This window comes from Lolium rigidum, chromosome 6 (assembly GCF_022539505.1).
Source record: "Lolium rigidum isolate FL_2022 chromosome 6, APGP_CSIRO_Lrig_0.1, whole genome shotgun sequence".
NCBI classification, from domain to species: Eukaryota; Viridiplantae; Streptophyta; class Magnoliopsida; order Poales; family Poaceae; genus Lolium; species Lolium rigidum.
Genome location: NC_061513.1, coordinates 116,939,804 through 116,951,434, shown reverse-complemented (window position 1 = coordinate 116,951,434; position 11,631 = coordinate 116,939,804). Strand labels below are relative to the sequence as shown.

Sequence of the window (11,631 nt, the reverse complement as noted above, 5' to 3'; positions counted from 1 at the left end):
ATGTTTCCCAATGCCACTTCTTCTATCTAACCAATACAGGTCAGAACAAAATTCTTCTAATAGTTACCTTCAGTACCAGCTGCATGATTTCCATTCCTGGGTTCTTGCTTAAAGTTAAGTTAAGTACAAGGCCGAATGGCTGTGAAAAACGGTACTACATTAGTCAGCTTCGTGTGGACTTAATGCTGAAATAAGGACATTTGTTACTTGCGTCTATCAAGATGAGAAAACTTTTGCGAAGTCCAACACTCTATGGAAGTAGCGACCAAACAATTCTCCGCTCCCCTGAACGCCGCAAGTGAGACCGCCGCCGACAAAGTGGACAAGGAGAAGGGCATACCTTATTCTTCTTCCGCATAGTGACGCTACAACCACCATAACGTCGCTGCCGGTTGGCCAAACTTTTACTTTAGGGAACTTATTACAGCACCGGGCGCAGGTCCGAGGTCCCCACCCCCACCCGCTGCTGGAGCGGCAAGCAGAGGAGGCGGGGACCTGTCGATCCCCGGATGGAAAACCCTTGATAGCCGTCTTTCTTAGTCATGGGAGGAAAACCTCTTGCGTTATTCATACTTTAGGCGTGAAGTGTTGGTGCTACTTCACCTCACCAATCAGGGTAGAAAGTAGATATTATCCACTACCATGACTGGTAAACTGCATAATCAGCTGCAAATTAGGCATTTGAAGCAAAATTATATCTATCTGCTCACATTCATCATCCCTTCCGTACTGATATGGTCATCCTTGCTGTAGGCAACAGAGCTGTAAATTACCATGGCCAAGTTGTTACAAATAAGAAATTTTGGACTTCCTGCTAGTTTGCAATTCTATTCTATACCCTGATTATCCCGAACAGCTCTTCATATATTCCCTGATGGTGAGTGGTTTCCTTCTATCCAACCATTCTTTTTCACTTCATTAATTAATTTATTTGACCAAAGTTGAGTAAAATGTTTTTTTTGCATTGTTACAATTGAATCTTTCCTTTTCCACGGTATCATTCTTTACTTTAGATCAAGTCCTGCAAGTCTACCTTACTCTTGTGTCATAAACCGATCAATTAATATTACATGATACAACCCAAATCAACAAATATAGGTGGGAGGAATGCTTATTTCACCACAGCCTATCAGTTTCATGCTTTCAATGCCCTTTGGCAATAAGCTCAAAGCCCCGCATTCGAAGTTGCACAATGAATTGCATTGCCTGATCAATCACTTGCCGGGGGCGAAGTTGGTGGCGAATGCCCAGGCATTGTTGTTGACAGGGTCGACGATGTGGTCAGCAAGGTTCTCCAGGGGCCCCTTTCCAGTCACAATGGCCTGTACAAAGAATCCAAACATGGAGAACATGGCAAGCCGGCCGTTCTTGATCTCCTTGACCTTGAGCTCTTCGAATGCCTCTGGGTCGTCAGCCAAGCCAAGAGGGTCGAAGCTTCCACCGGGGTAGAGTGGGTCAACAATCTCCCCGAGTGGACCACCGGCAACAAGGTACCCCTCGAAAGCGCCCATGAGCACGACCTGGCAGGCCCAAATGACGAGGATGCTTTGTGCATGGACGAGGCTGGAGTTGCCGAGGTAGTCTAGGCCACCCTCACTGTTGGGGGGATGACCCCCGGTATGCCAAAGGCATGCCAAACCGGATGGTTTGAGCCATCAAGATACCGGTTTGATGTTCATTCCGGACTGTGAGTTTAGGCTCTTGGCTAAGGAAGCCTATACCGGTATGCCCAAAGAGAGGCATGCCGGAATGGGCTAAGAAGATACCGGACTACCGGTATAAGCAAAGCTGGTCAAAGATTCTCTCAGGAGCTAGAAGACAAAGATGAGCTAAGCAAAGTAGCTTTAAACGAAGCCATGACGTAAAAGACAAGGGTGACGCCCAAAGCAACCGGAGGACATCAGCTTCCCTGATTAAAGAAGATACCGGCGTCACCCATGATTAAAGTAGCTTTATAAAGTAGCTTTGTAAAGTAGTTTGTCTGTTCAAAGATGCCATTAGGGTTTCTTCCCTTGTAAGCCACCCTCTGCCCTATATAAGGAGAGGGGGCAGCCCTCCTCACGGGCGACGATGAGATAATACGAGATATATGTATGCAAACCACCTGTAACATTGTTCATGGAATAGAGAAGATCTAGAACGGAGTTCATCCTTGTGTCTCTCTTCTTCTACCTCTGGCCTTGGCCAAGTTCTTGAGGAAAGCACCCGAAAGTTCATCCTACCTGATCCAAAACCCTCCCCCGAATCCTCTAGCGTCCAACTCGGCCCCAACTTAAGCCATCCTATGGCATCTGTCTGTTCACCACGACGACAGTTGGCGCCCACCGTGGGGCAGAGAGAGGCGCTTGCTGGAGTTCATATTCGGGCGGGCCTCCTCGACGTCGACGGCGAGCGAACGGTATTCGCGCTCGTGCAGAGCATCTACGCCATGGACTTCATCAACGACAACGCGGGCTGCTTCTCCAACGGCGGTAAGTTCCCCAAGAACGGCCGCGTCATCGAGTTCGGCAGCCTCTGCATCTACTTCGGCACCGTCCCTGTGCGCCAGTGCCTCTCACCGGTGCTGGTGGCACCGGATCCGCCAAGGTGGCTATGTGCTGGCTGCGCCGCCGGCAGGGTGGAGGTCATGATGGCTGGCGTGGCCGGCGCCGGCAAGGACGCTGTGGAGCAAGGCGCTGGCCGTGCGGCATCGACCCGCCCGGCCAAGCCGCCGCTGGAGCGCGACGCAGGCGCTGCGGGAGCATCTTCAGCACCACCGAAAACGCCACTTCAAGCGGCGATGAACGTGCTGGCGACGCCCATCGCGCAGAACATCGATCCGGCTGCGGCCCAAGCGCAGCTGGAGGAGACACGCAAGGCGCTGCTTTCTGGCGGCGCAAACATCCTCCAGGCGCAGCGCGAGCTGAACCTGACCCTACGTGAGTATAACGCTGCCCATGGCTTTGCTTCAGTTAGCGCTCATGCTGCTAGGATGCCGGAAAACCGGCTTAAGGCTCGCAATCTAGATCAGGATTTGCGTAAGGAAATTCATGCTGGCAAAAGTACCTCTGCATCTGTGAGTATCGTAGAGAAACCTAAGTACAGTAGTCCGGATAAAACTATAAAAGCTGCTAAGGCTGCTATGGAAATGTGTGATTCGTTATCCGGTGAGGCTCTGGCAAATCAGCAAGATAGAGTTAGAGAGCTGCTTGACACCATACAGGCGCAAAATGATGAGCTTGCTAGAATGAACAAAGCTGCGCTAGAGTCAAAATCAATCCGGTCGACAAAAGTTGCCGGAAGCAAGTCCCAGGGGCAAGCTTCGTCCCCTCATCCGGATAGGAGAAGAGAAAAAGAAATGAATGCGCGGCAGATGACCGTGTATGATCCGGTTCTTGCCGGGAAACAAAAAGCCGGGCCACACAATGCTGGAGAAAAAAGCTATGGAGCAGGTCGTGGCTATGCCGGAAATGGCTATGGCTATGCCGGAAACAACCATGCCGGTAGACACGAAACCGGGCAAAATTATCGAGCTGCAAGGGAAGCGTATGCAGAAGACGAGATGCGACCACCAAGGTACCGGCAGGCAAGAGCCGCGGAACCGGAAAGATATGAAGAGGGAGATTCCGAGGTGGAACAAGTTAGAGCCTACCGGAACCCTTTGGGGGAACGTGTGGGGGAAAGATGCTTGCTAGGCCGGGATGCGAGGCACAGGCTGGACAGAGTGCATCTTTCCGAAATGATCGAATCTGAGGGCCCTCTCGGCCCAAAGTGCTTTGGCCCACGAATCATGGGAGAAGAGCCACCGGTACGCAATTTCCAATTGCCCCGGGACACAAAAACGTATGACGGCACAACCAAGCCGGAAGATTGGCTGGCGGACTATGTCACAGCTGTTTATGTAGCTGGTGGCGGAGTAAACCGGCGTTGGGCGGTAAGAATCATACCATCCTACCTGGTAGGACCTGCGCGTATTTGGCTTAACCAGCAGGAAGCGTTAACGGATGGTTGGACTTTGAGGAAGCCTTCGTGAGCAACTTCAGCAGCACTTACAAGAGGCCAAACCGGCCCCAGCAGCTCGCTTTATGCCAGCAGCGTGCAGGTGAAACAGACCGGGACTATCTCACCCGGTGGAACTCAATGAGAAACACGTGTAAAGGAGTGATTGAAGCACAAGCAATTGCTTGGTTCAGTCAAGGATGCCGGAGAGGATCGCCACTGTGGCAAAGGCTGCAGAGAAACATGCCAAGCACATTAGCTGAGATGATGCGAGTGGCGGAAAACTATGCGTTGGGAGACCCACTGCAACCGGTTGTGCAAGCCGAACCGGCGCAGTCCAACCAACCCCGGCAAGATCAACACCGGGATAATCGGCATAACAAAAGAAGGGAAGATTTCCCAGATCGAAGATATGGTCCACAGCAAGTAGCCGCGGTGCAGGAAGATTCCGGCCCCGGCGGAAACCAGAGCAGAAAACCGGATCGCAGCCATGGGCGGGTCCTAAGAAGAAATGGGTAGAAAAAGAAAAGTGGGGACAGAAAAAAGATTGGCAAAAGCATATGAGATACACCATGGAAGCAGCAATGGACATGCCATGCAAGCTTCACACTCCACACCCATCGAACCCGGCAAACCATTTGACAAAACATTGCTCATGGATCAAGCACTTGATGTTGAGAGGAGCGGCAAAAGATGCGCAAGCAGATGGCTGTTCCACAATACTGCCGCCCTCGCACGACATGCTACACCAGCACCCATTACCACCACCACCATCTCTTACCGGAGCCAATACCATACCGGTACAACAATACCAGCAAGTTAACCGGGTGGAGCAAAATAATGATCAACCACCTCCACCGGCACCTTTAGGCCGGAATGTTTACGAGGACCCGCATTTGTGTTGTGTTGTCTTTGTCACTGAGCCAACCGACAGGCAAAGTATACATCGCCGTTCCATGGAAGTAAATGCCGTGATGCCGGCAGTACCAAAGTACATGCTGTGGTCAGATCAGGAAGTCACCTGGTCGTTCAGGGATCACCCCAAAATCATGCCGAATCCGGGTGGATACGCTCTTGTTGTGGACCCAATCATGAGAGGGCCAGAAACTCGAGTCAAGTTCAGCAAAGTGCTGATAGACAACGGCATCAGCATAAACATCATGTACAAGCATACAATGCGTACACTGGGCATAACTGGAAACATGCTGCAGCCAACTCACACAACATTCCATGGAATCGTTCTGGGCCTGTCCTGCGCGCCGGTAGGAAAAGTCCGGGTGGATGTGTCTTTCGGAGGACGTGACAATTGCTGGGTGGAAAACATTCTGTTTGAGGTGGTGGACCTGTACAGTCCCTACCATGCATTGCTAGGGAGACCGGCACTGGCAGCTTTCATGGCCACAACTCATACGGCTTACCTCAAGATGAAGATGCCGGCACCTCGTGGACCCTTAACTGTGGTAGGAAACTACAAAGTCTCACTGGAAACAGCATCTGCCGGATCAAACCTAGCGGAATCGCTGGTGATCGCGGAGGAAAAAAGGAGAATGCAAACCGCAGTTGCGCTGGCTCAGTCCTCACAGTTGAGCTTAGCGGCGATGAGTGGAAATTTGGGCTCACCGGCATTCAAGCCGACAAATGAAACAAAGGACATTGTGCTGGATCCGGCTCACCCAGAACGCACCGTTCGTATCGGTGCCGGCCTCAGTCAAGCATAGGAAAGCGCGCTCGTCAGCTTCCTCCGTGAGAATCGGAATATCTTTGCCTGGTCTACTGATGACTTGGTAGGTGTTCCGAGGGAGCTGGCTGAGCACTCTCTAAACATCCGGAAGGATGCTAAGCCGGTGCGACAACCTTTGCGCCGGTTCGCTGAAGATAGGAGGAAAATCATTGGAGAAGAGGTGACAAAACTGTTGGTTGCCGGTTTCATCGTGGAGGTCACGCATACTGAGTGGATGGCCAATCCGGTGATGGTCGAAAAGAAGAAAGATGAGAACCTGGAGGCAAAAGCTCCAAAGGTGTGGCGCATGTGCATCGACTACACCAACCTCAACAAGGCTTGCCCAAGAGATCCTTTCCCTCTGCCCCGGATTGATCAAGTGATTGATTCTACTGCTGGGTGTGAGTTGTTGTCTTTTCTGGATGCGTATTCTGGTTTCCACCAAATTCCCCTGAAAAAGGAAGATCAAATAAAAACTGTGTTCATTACCCCGCACGGGGCTTATTGCTATGTTACTATGCCTTTTGGTTTGCGCAACGCTGGTGCAACGTACCAGTGCTGTATGCAAAAATGCTTGTTTGATCAAATCGGAAAGAATGTGCAAGTCTATGTGGACGACATTGTGATAAAAACTAAGGTAAAAGATACCCTAATCGATGACATCCGGCAAACATTTGACAACCTAAGACGGTTCCGGATGAAACTTAATCCGGCAAAATGCACCTTTGGTGTCCCTGCCGGTAAGCTGCTTGGCTTTCTTGTGTCAAGCCGGGGCATTGAAGTTAATCCGGTAAAAATCCGGGCCATAGAAAGAATGACTGTTCCGCAGGAACTAAAAGATGTGCAAAAGTTTACCGGAAGCTTGGCATCGCTAAGCCGGTTCATAAGAAGGCTAGGAGAAAAGGCTTTGCCGCTCTATGCCTTAATGAAAAAATCGGATACTTTCCTCTGGACCCCGCAGGCAGACGTAGCGTTCAAAGAGCTGAAAACAATGCTAGCCACCGCTCCGGTATTGGCCTCGCCTTTGGAGAGGGAGCCCATGTTGTTGTACATAGCAGCAACCAACCGGGTTGTGAGTGTGGTGGTTGTGGTAGAAAGAGAGGAAGAAGGGAAAACCGTGCAGAGGCCGGTATACTACTTGAGTGAGGTGCTCTCCCTCTCGAAACAAAACTACCCCCATTTCCAAAAGATGACCTATGGCGTGTTCATGGCCGCCACTAAACTCAAGCACTATTTCGAGGAGCACCCCATGAAGGTGGTGAGTGAAGCACCCATTTCGGATATCATGGGCAACAAAGACGCCAGTGGCCGGATCGCAAAATGGGCGATTCAGTTGTCACCATACGTGCCGGCGTACGAAAGAAGAGATGCCATAAAATCACAAGCCTTGGCTGATTTCCTGGTCGATTGGGCGGAAATGGAATACAAGCCGCCGGAACACAAAATAGAATACTGGAAGATGCACTTTGACGGATCCAAGCTCAAGGAGGGTCTAGGTGCCGGTGTGGTACTCACCTCACCAAAGGGAGATCATCTCCGGTATGTTTTGCAAGTGCACTTCAGGGCATCAAACAATGTCGCTGAGTATGAGGCTCTGATACATGGGCTTAAGGTCGCAAAAGAAATTGGTGCACACCGGATCATTTGCTACGGTGATTCAGATCTTGTGGTACAGCAGTGTTCCGGAGATTGGGATGCAAAAGATGCCAACATGGCCTCATACCGGTTCCATGTGCAAAAGATTGCCGGCTTCTTCGAAGGATGTGAGTTTCACCATGCGCCGCGGGCTGAGAACGACGCCGCGGATGCTCTATCCAAGCTAGGTTCATCTAGGCAAGAAATTCCTCCCGGAATAGCCTTGGCGCACTTAAGAGTTCCATCAATCAAGCCGAGTCCGGAGTCGGAATCATTTTTCGTACCGGAGTCACATGTGGTGCCGATGGATATTGACGAAGGAAACCCGGGGACTGCTCCGGCAAACCCCGGGACTGCTCCGGTAAACTCGGGGACTGCGACGCCCGTACCGGAAGAGGCAATGCTTGTGGACAGCATGGACATAGACGTGCCGGTGTTTGTGGTTAGAGAAGCACCATCTTGGGTTAAACCTATTAAGGAATTCCTGATCAACGACAACTTGCCGGTTGACGAAACTGAGTCAAGGAGGATCCAACGGAGAGGCAAAGCTTATACCTTCATCAATGGTGAGGTATACAAGAGAAGTGTTACCGGTGTCCTTCAAAGATGTGTGGAACCGGAAGAAGGAAAGGAGATGCTCAAGGAGATTCACCAAGGCGAATGTGGGCACCACGCTTCATCAAGGGCGCTGGTGGCAAAAGTATTCCGGCATGGGTTCTACTGGCCCACTGCTTTGGAAAATGCTGAGGATTTGGTAAGGAAGTGTAACGGTTGCCAGAGGTACGCCAAGCAGAATCATACTCCAGCTTCCGGCCTGAAAACCATACCGTTAACATGGCCATTTGCTGTTTGGTGCCTGGACATGGTTGGACCGTTCAAAACCGCAAGGGGAAATATGACCCACATCTTGGTAATGGTGGACAAATTCACCAAGTGGCTGGAAGTGAAGCCTATCGCAAAGTGTGATGGCCACACAGCGGTGAAGTTCCTAAAAGATGTAATCCTGCGGTATGGATACCCACACAGTATCATAACTGACAATGGCTCAAACTTTGCCCAAGGAGAATTCAAGCGATTCTGTGAAGACAAAAACATCCGGCTGGATTTGTGCTCAGTGGCGCACCCGCAAGGCAATGGCCAAGTCGAAAGAATCAATGCGCTGGTGCTTTCCGGTATAAAACCAAGGCTCATTGAACCGCTAGAAAAGACACCGGGCTGTTGGCTTGATGAGCTACCGTCGGTGCTGTGGAGCATAAGAACGACTCCAAACCGGTCTACCGGATACACTCCATTTTTCATGGTTTACGGAGCAGAAGCGGTCATACCAACCGACATTCTCCATGATTCACCAAGGGTGCAACTCTATACCGAACAAGAGGTAAAAGAGGCCCGAGAAAACGATGTGGACTTGCTAGAAGAAGCAAGAGAACTGGCACTGGCAAGAACAGCTATTTACCAGCAAAACCTCAGACGCTATCACAGCCGGAAGGTTAACCCGAGAGTTTTCCGGGAAGGAGACTTGGTGTTACGCTTAGTGCAACGCACTGAAGGCCGGCACAAGCTCTCACCTCCTTGGGAGGGGCCATTCATTGTAAGCAAAGCTTTGCACAATGATGCCTATTACCTGATTGATGCACAGGAATGGAAAGAAGGAAAGGCGGACAAATCCGGAGATGAAACCAAGCGTCCTTGGAACATAGCATTGTTACGCCCTTTCTACTCATGAAGTTGTGCTGTAAGAAGTTCCTTTTTTGTACCTTATGCTATGAATAAAAGACTCCGGCACCTCGAATGTTTCTCGGGGACTGCCTCTATCAAACTTGCATGTAATCTGTTTATTTTTTCCGTTTGCCGGTTGCTTCTTGAACATTTTTTCTTTCTGGTTTAGTAACGTGCTAAACCTACCGGAGTCTTCGACTCTGCTGCTGTCCGCAAACCGGCTTCATGGCAAGCAAGATAAACTGGTAGGAATTAAGCACGTGAACTGCAAAAAGAGGAAGTGGGAACGAGTAATCCGGAAAAGCTTAACTAACCCCGGTTTTACCGGTTTTTTGTGAAAAATTTCGAATTTTTCCTAAGTTCAAGGAAATGTTCGCTTGGCAAAAGAACTTTGTAACTCATACGCCAAAACACCCAAAAGAGGTAGGCAGAGGCAAAGGGAAAGAACCAAGTGTGCATCGAATTGGATGCGGAAACGATTCCGGAATCTTCACAGTGCAAGATAAAAGCAAACGACAAAGGCGACATGCTAAATTAACCAACCAACGTAACTTAATAAGTTACCGGTATGCAAGATACCGGCATAAAGTTGTACCACAACCAAAACGATAAGTTTTATCTTACATCATAACACCCCGGCATACCGGGGTAGAATTTAACAAACATTGTTTTTGAGGCTCAGGTACAGCACAGACAGATAAGCATGTCATAGCAAGTGTTTAAACAGCGGGGGCTTCCGGGGGAGCAGCATGGGCCTCTGGAGCTTCTGGGGGTGCGTCACCAGATTCCGGCAGCACATCTCCGGCATCTTCATCTTCATCTTCCTCTTCTTCCTCCTCATCGCTGAGAAAGTCCTTGACGCCTGAGGGAGGGGGGATGAAGGTGCGAGCCGGCGCGTACTCAGCAAGCCGATAGGCACGATCCTGCCACTTCGCGGTAAGAATCGGATCCGTATCAGTGGGAGCATTTTCACGCACGCCTTGAAGAGCATCCAGATCCAAGTCTGGGTTCCAGGAGCACGCGACGCGCAGCGCGGTATCGGCTCCGGCACGAGCTGCGGAGCACTGCCACTCATGAATGCGGTGCCCTGCCTCTTTCAGCCGGTTGGCGGTGAGCGTGATGTTGGCTGGCATTGCTTCCTCAGGCCACAACACCTTGAAAAGAAGGATGGCGACATCCGGCAGATCGGCAAGGTGCCGATCCACTGAGCGCATATGTTGGACACGGGCGAAAAGTGCGACCAGATAGTCGTACCCATCCCAAGGCGCGTCCAAGTTGGGCAGTTGTCGCGCCACCCTGTCCTCCGTCACCTTTTTCGCGGCATGCGTCTGGGAGTCCGGGAAATGCTCTACAGGAAAAAGGAGAAAACATAAGGATAAGACACCGGAAAAAATCTACCGAAAGGAAAAAGAATACGAATACGCTTCCAAAAAGAAAAAGCTTGTAAGCGAAGGAAGGGACAAGACAGAAGATTACTGAGAGCCAGCGCGTCGATCTGCATGACCAGCTGATCATATTCCTTATGATCAGCGGTCATAAGCTCAATCTGGTGCTCCGCTGCTTTCCGCGCTTTCTTCTCCTCCTCCAGCATCCGTTCTGCCGCTTTCCGCGCCTTACTCTCCTCCTCCAGCTCTACCCTTAGCACCGCTGTGGAGTTCGTGGAATCATCCACGACCTCCGCCAGCCTGGCCTCGGCTGCTGCCTTGGCATCCTTCAGCTCTTGGCTATGCTGGAGCGCGGCTTGCATAGCTTGCTCCTTGAGCTCCCTGGAGGTAGTTTTCTGGGCGTCCAAGGCCTCCTGGTGCTTCCGGATGAGCTGCTCCTTTTCAGCTGGAAGCCGGAAAAGAAGATGTTAACGAAAGCGTAACAAGTAAAGCACAAAGAGGCAAGACAACCAAAAAAGAAAGGATACCTTGGAGTGCGGCAACCTGGATCTTGAGGGCCTCAATGGAGGCTTCCGGGATAGCTGTTATACGAAAGAATTGTAAGTAACAAGGAAGAAAAAGCTTCCGGTAGAAAGATGCCGGAGGCAAAAGGACTCACCTTGGCAGTGGCTGTGAGCCTCGGCGAGATCCCGGTGCTCCTAGAGAAGCTCCTCGAAGAGCTGCTTCCGGGCATCCGCGGTGCTCTATTAAAAATGAAGCAGCTATGAAAAAGCTGCCGGTTTAGAGAAATTTGAAAAAAGTTTCGCGCTCAGAGCTGCGCTCTCAACCCAAAACTCGGGGACTGGCGATGCCGGTTTCGAAATTTTTTAAGGAAAGTTTCGCGCTCAGAGCTACGCTTGATACGTCTCCAACGTATCTATAATTTCTGATGTTCCATGCTTGTTTTATGACAATACCGACATGTTTTGTTCACACTTTATGTCATTATTATGCGTTTTCCGGAACTAACCTATTGACGAGATGCCGAAATGCTAGTTGCTGTTTTCTGCTGTTTTTGGTTCCAGAAAGGCTGTTCGGGCAATATTCTTGGAATTGGACGAAATCAACGCCAAACCTCCTATTTTTCCCGGAAGGCTCCAGAACACCGAAGAAGAGTCGGAGAGGAGCCAGGGGGGCCCACACCATAGGGCCGCG

The 11,631-nt window shown here is 50.6% G+C and overlaps 1 protein-coding gene across 1 annotated transcript; it reads right to left on the bottom strand.

The window, feature by feature from the left end:
* Positions 1-1,043: 1,043 nt before the first annotated feature.
* Positions 1,044-4,470, bottom strand: LOC124663180 (chlorophyll a-b binding protein 1D). Its single transcript, XM_047200907.1, has 2 exons — positions 4,325-4,470; positions 1,044-1,596 (listed from the first exon to the last, which is right to left on the bottom strand). Exons 1-2 carry the CDS (start codon positions 4,468-4,470, stop codon positions 1,215-1,217), a joined length of 528 nt encoding a protein of 175 aa, XP_047056863.1. The 3' UTR covers positions 1,044-1,214.
* Positions 4,471-11,631: the final 7,161 nt, after the last annotated feature.

Excerpts from the sequence above, each read along its gene's own strand:
- LOC124663180 (XM_047200907.1), bottom strand. The coding sequence starts at position 4,470 with ATGGCTGCGATCCGGTTTTCTGCTCTGGTTTCCGCCGGGGCCGGAATC. Across the intron at positions 1,597-4,324 it reads CCGGTGTTGATCTTGCCGGG|TGAGGGTGGCCTAGACTACC; the intron begins GTTGGTTGGACT and ends TCCCCCCAACAG.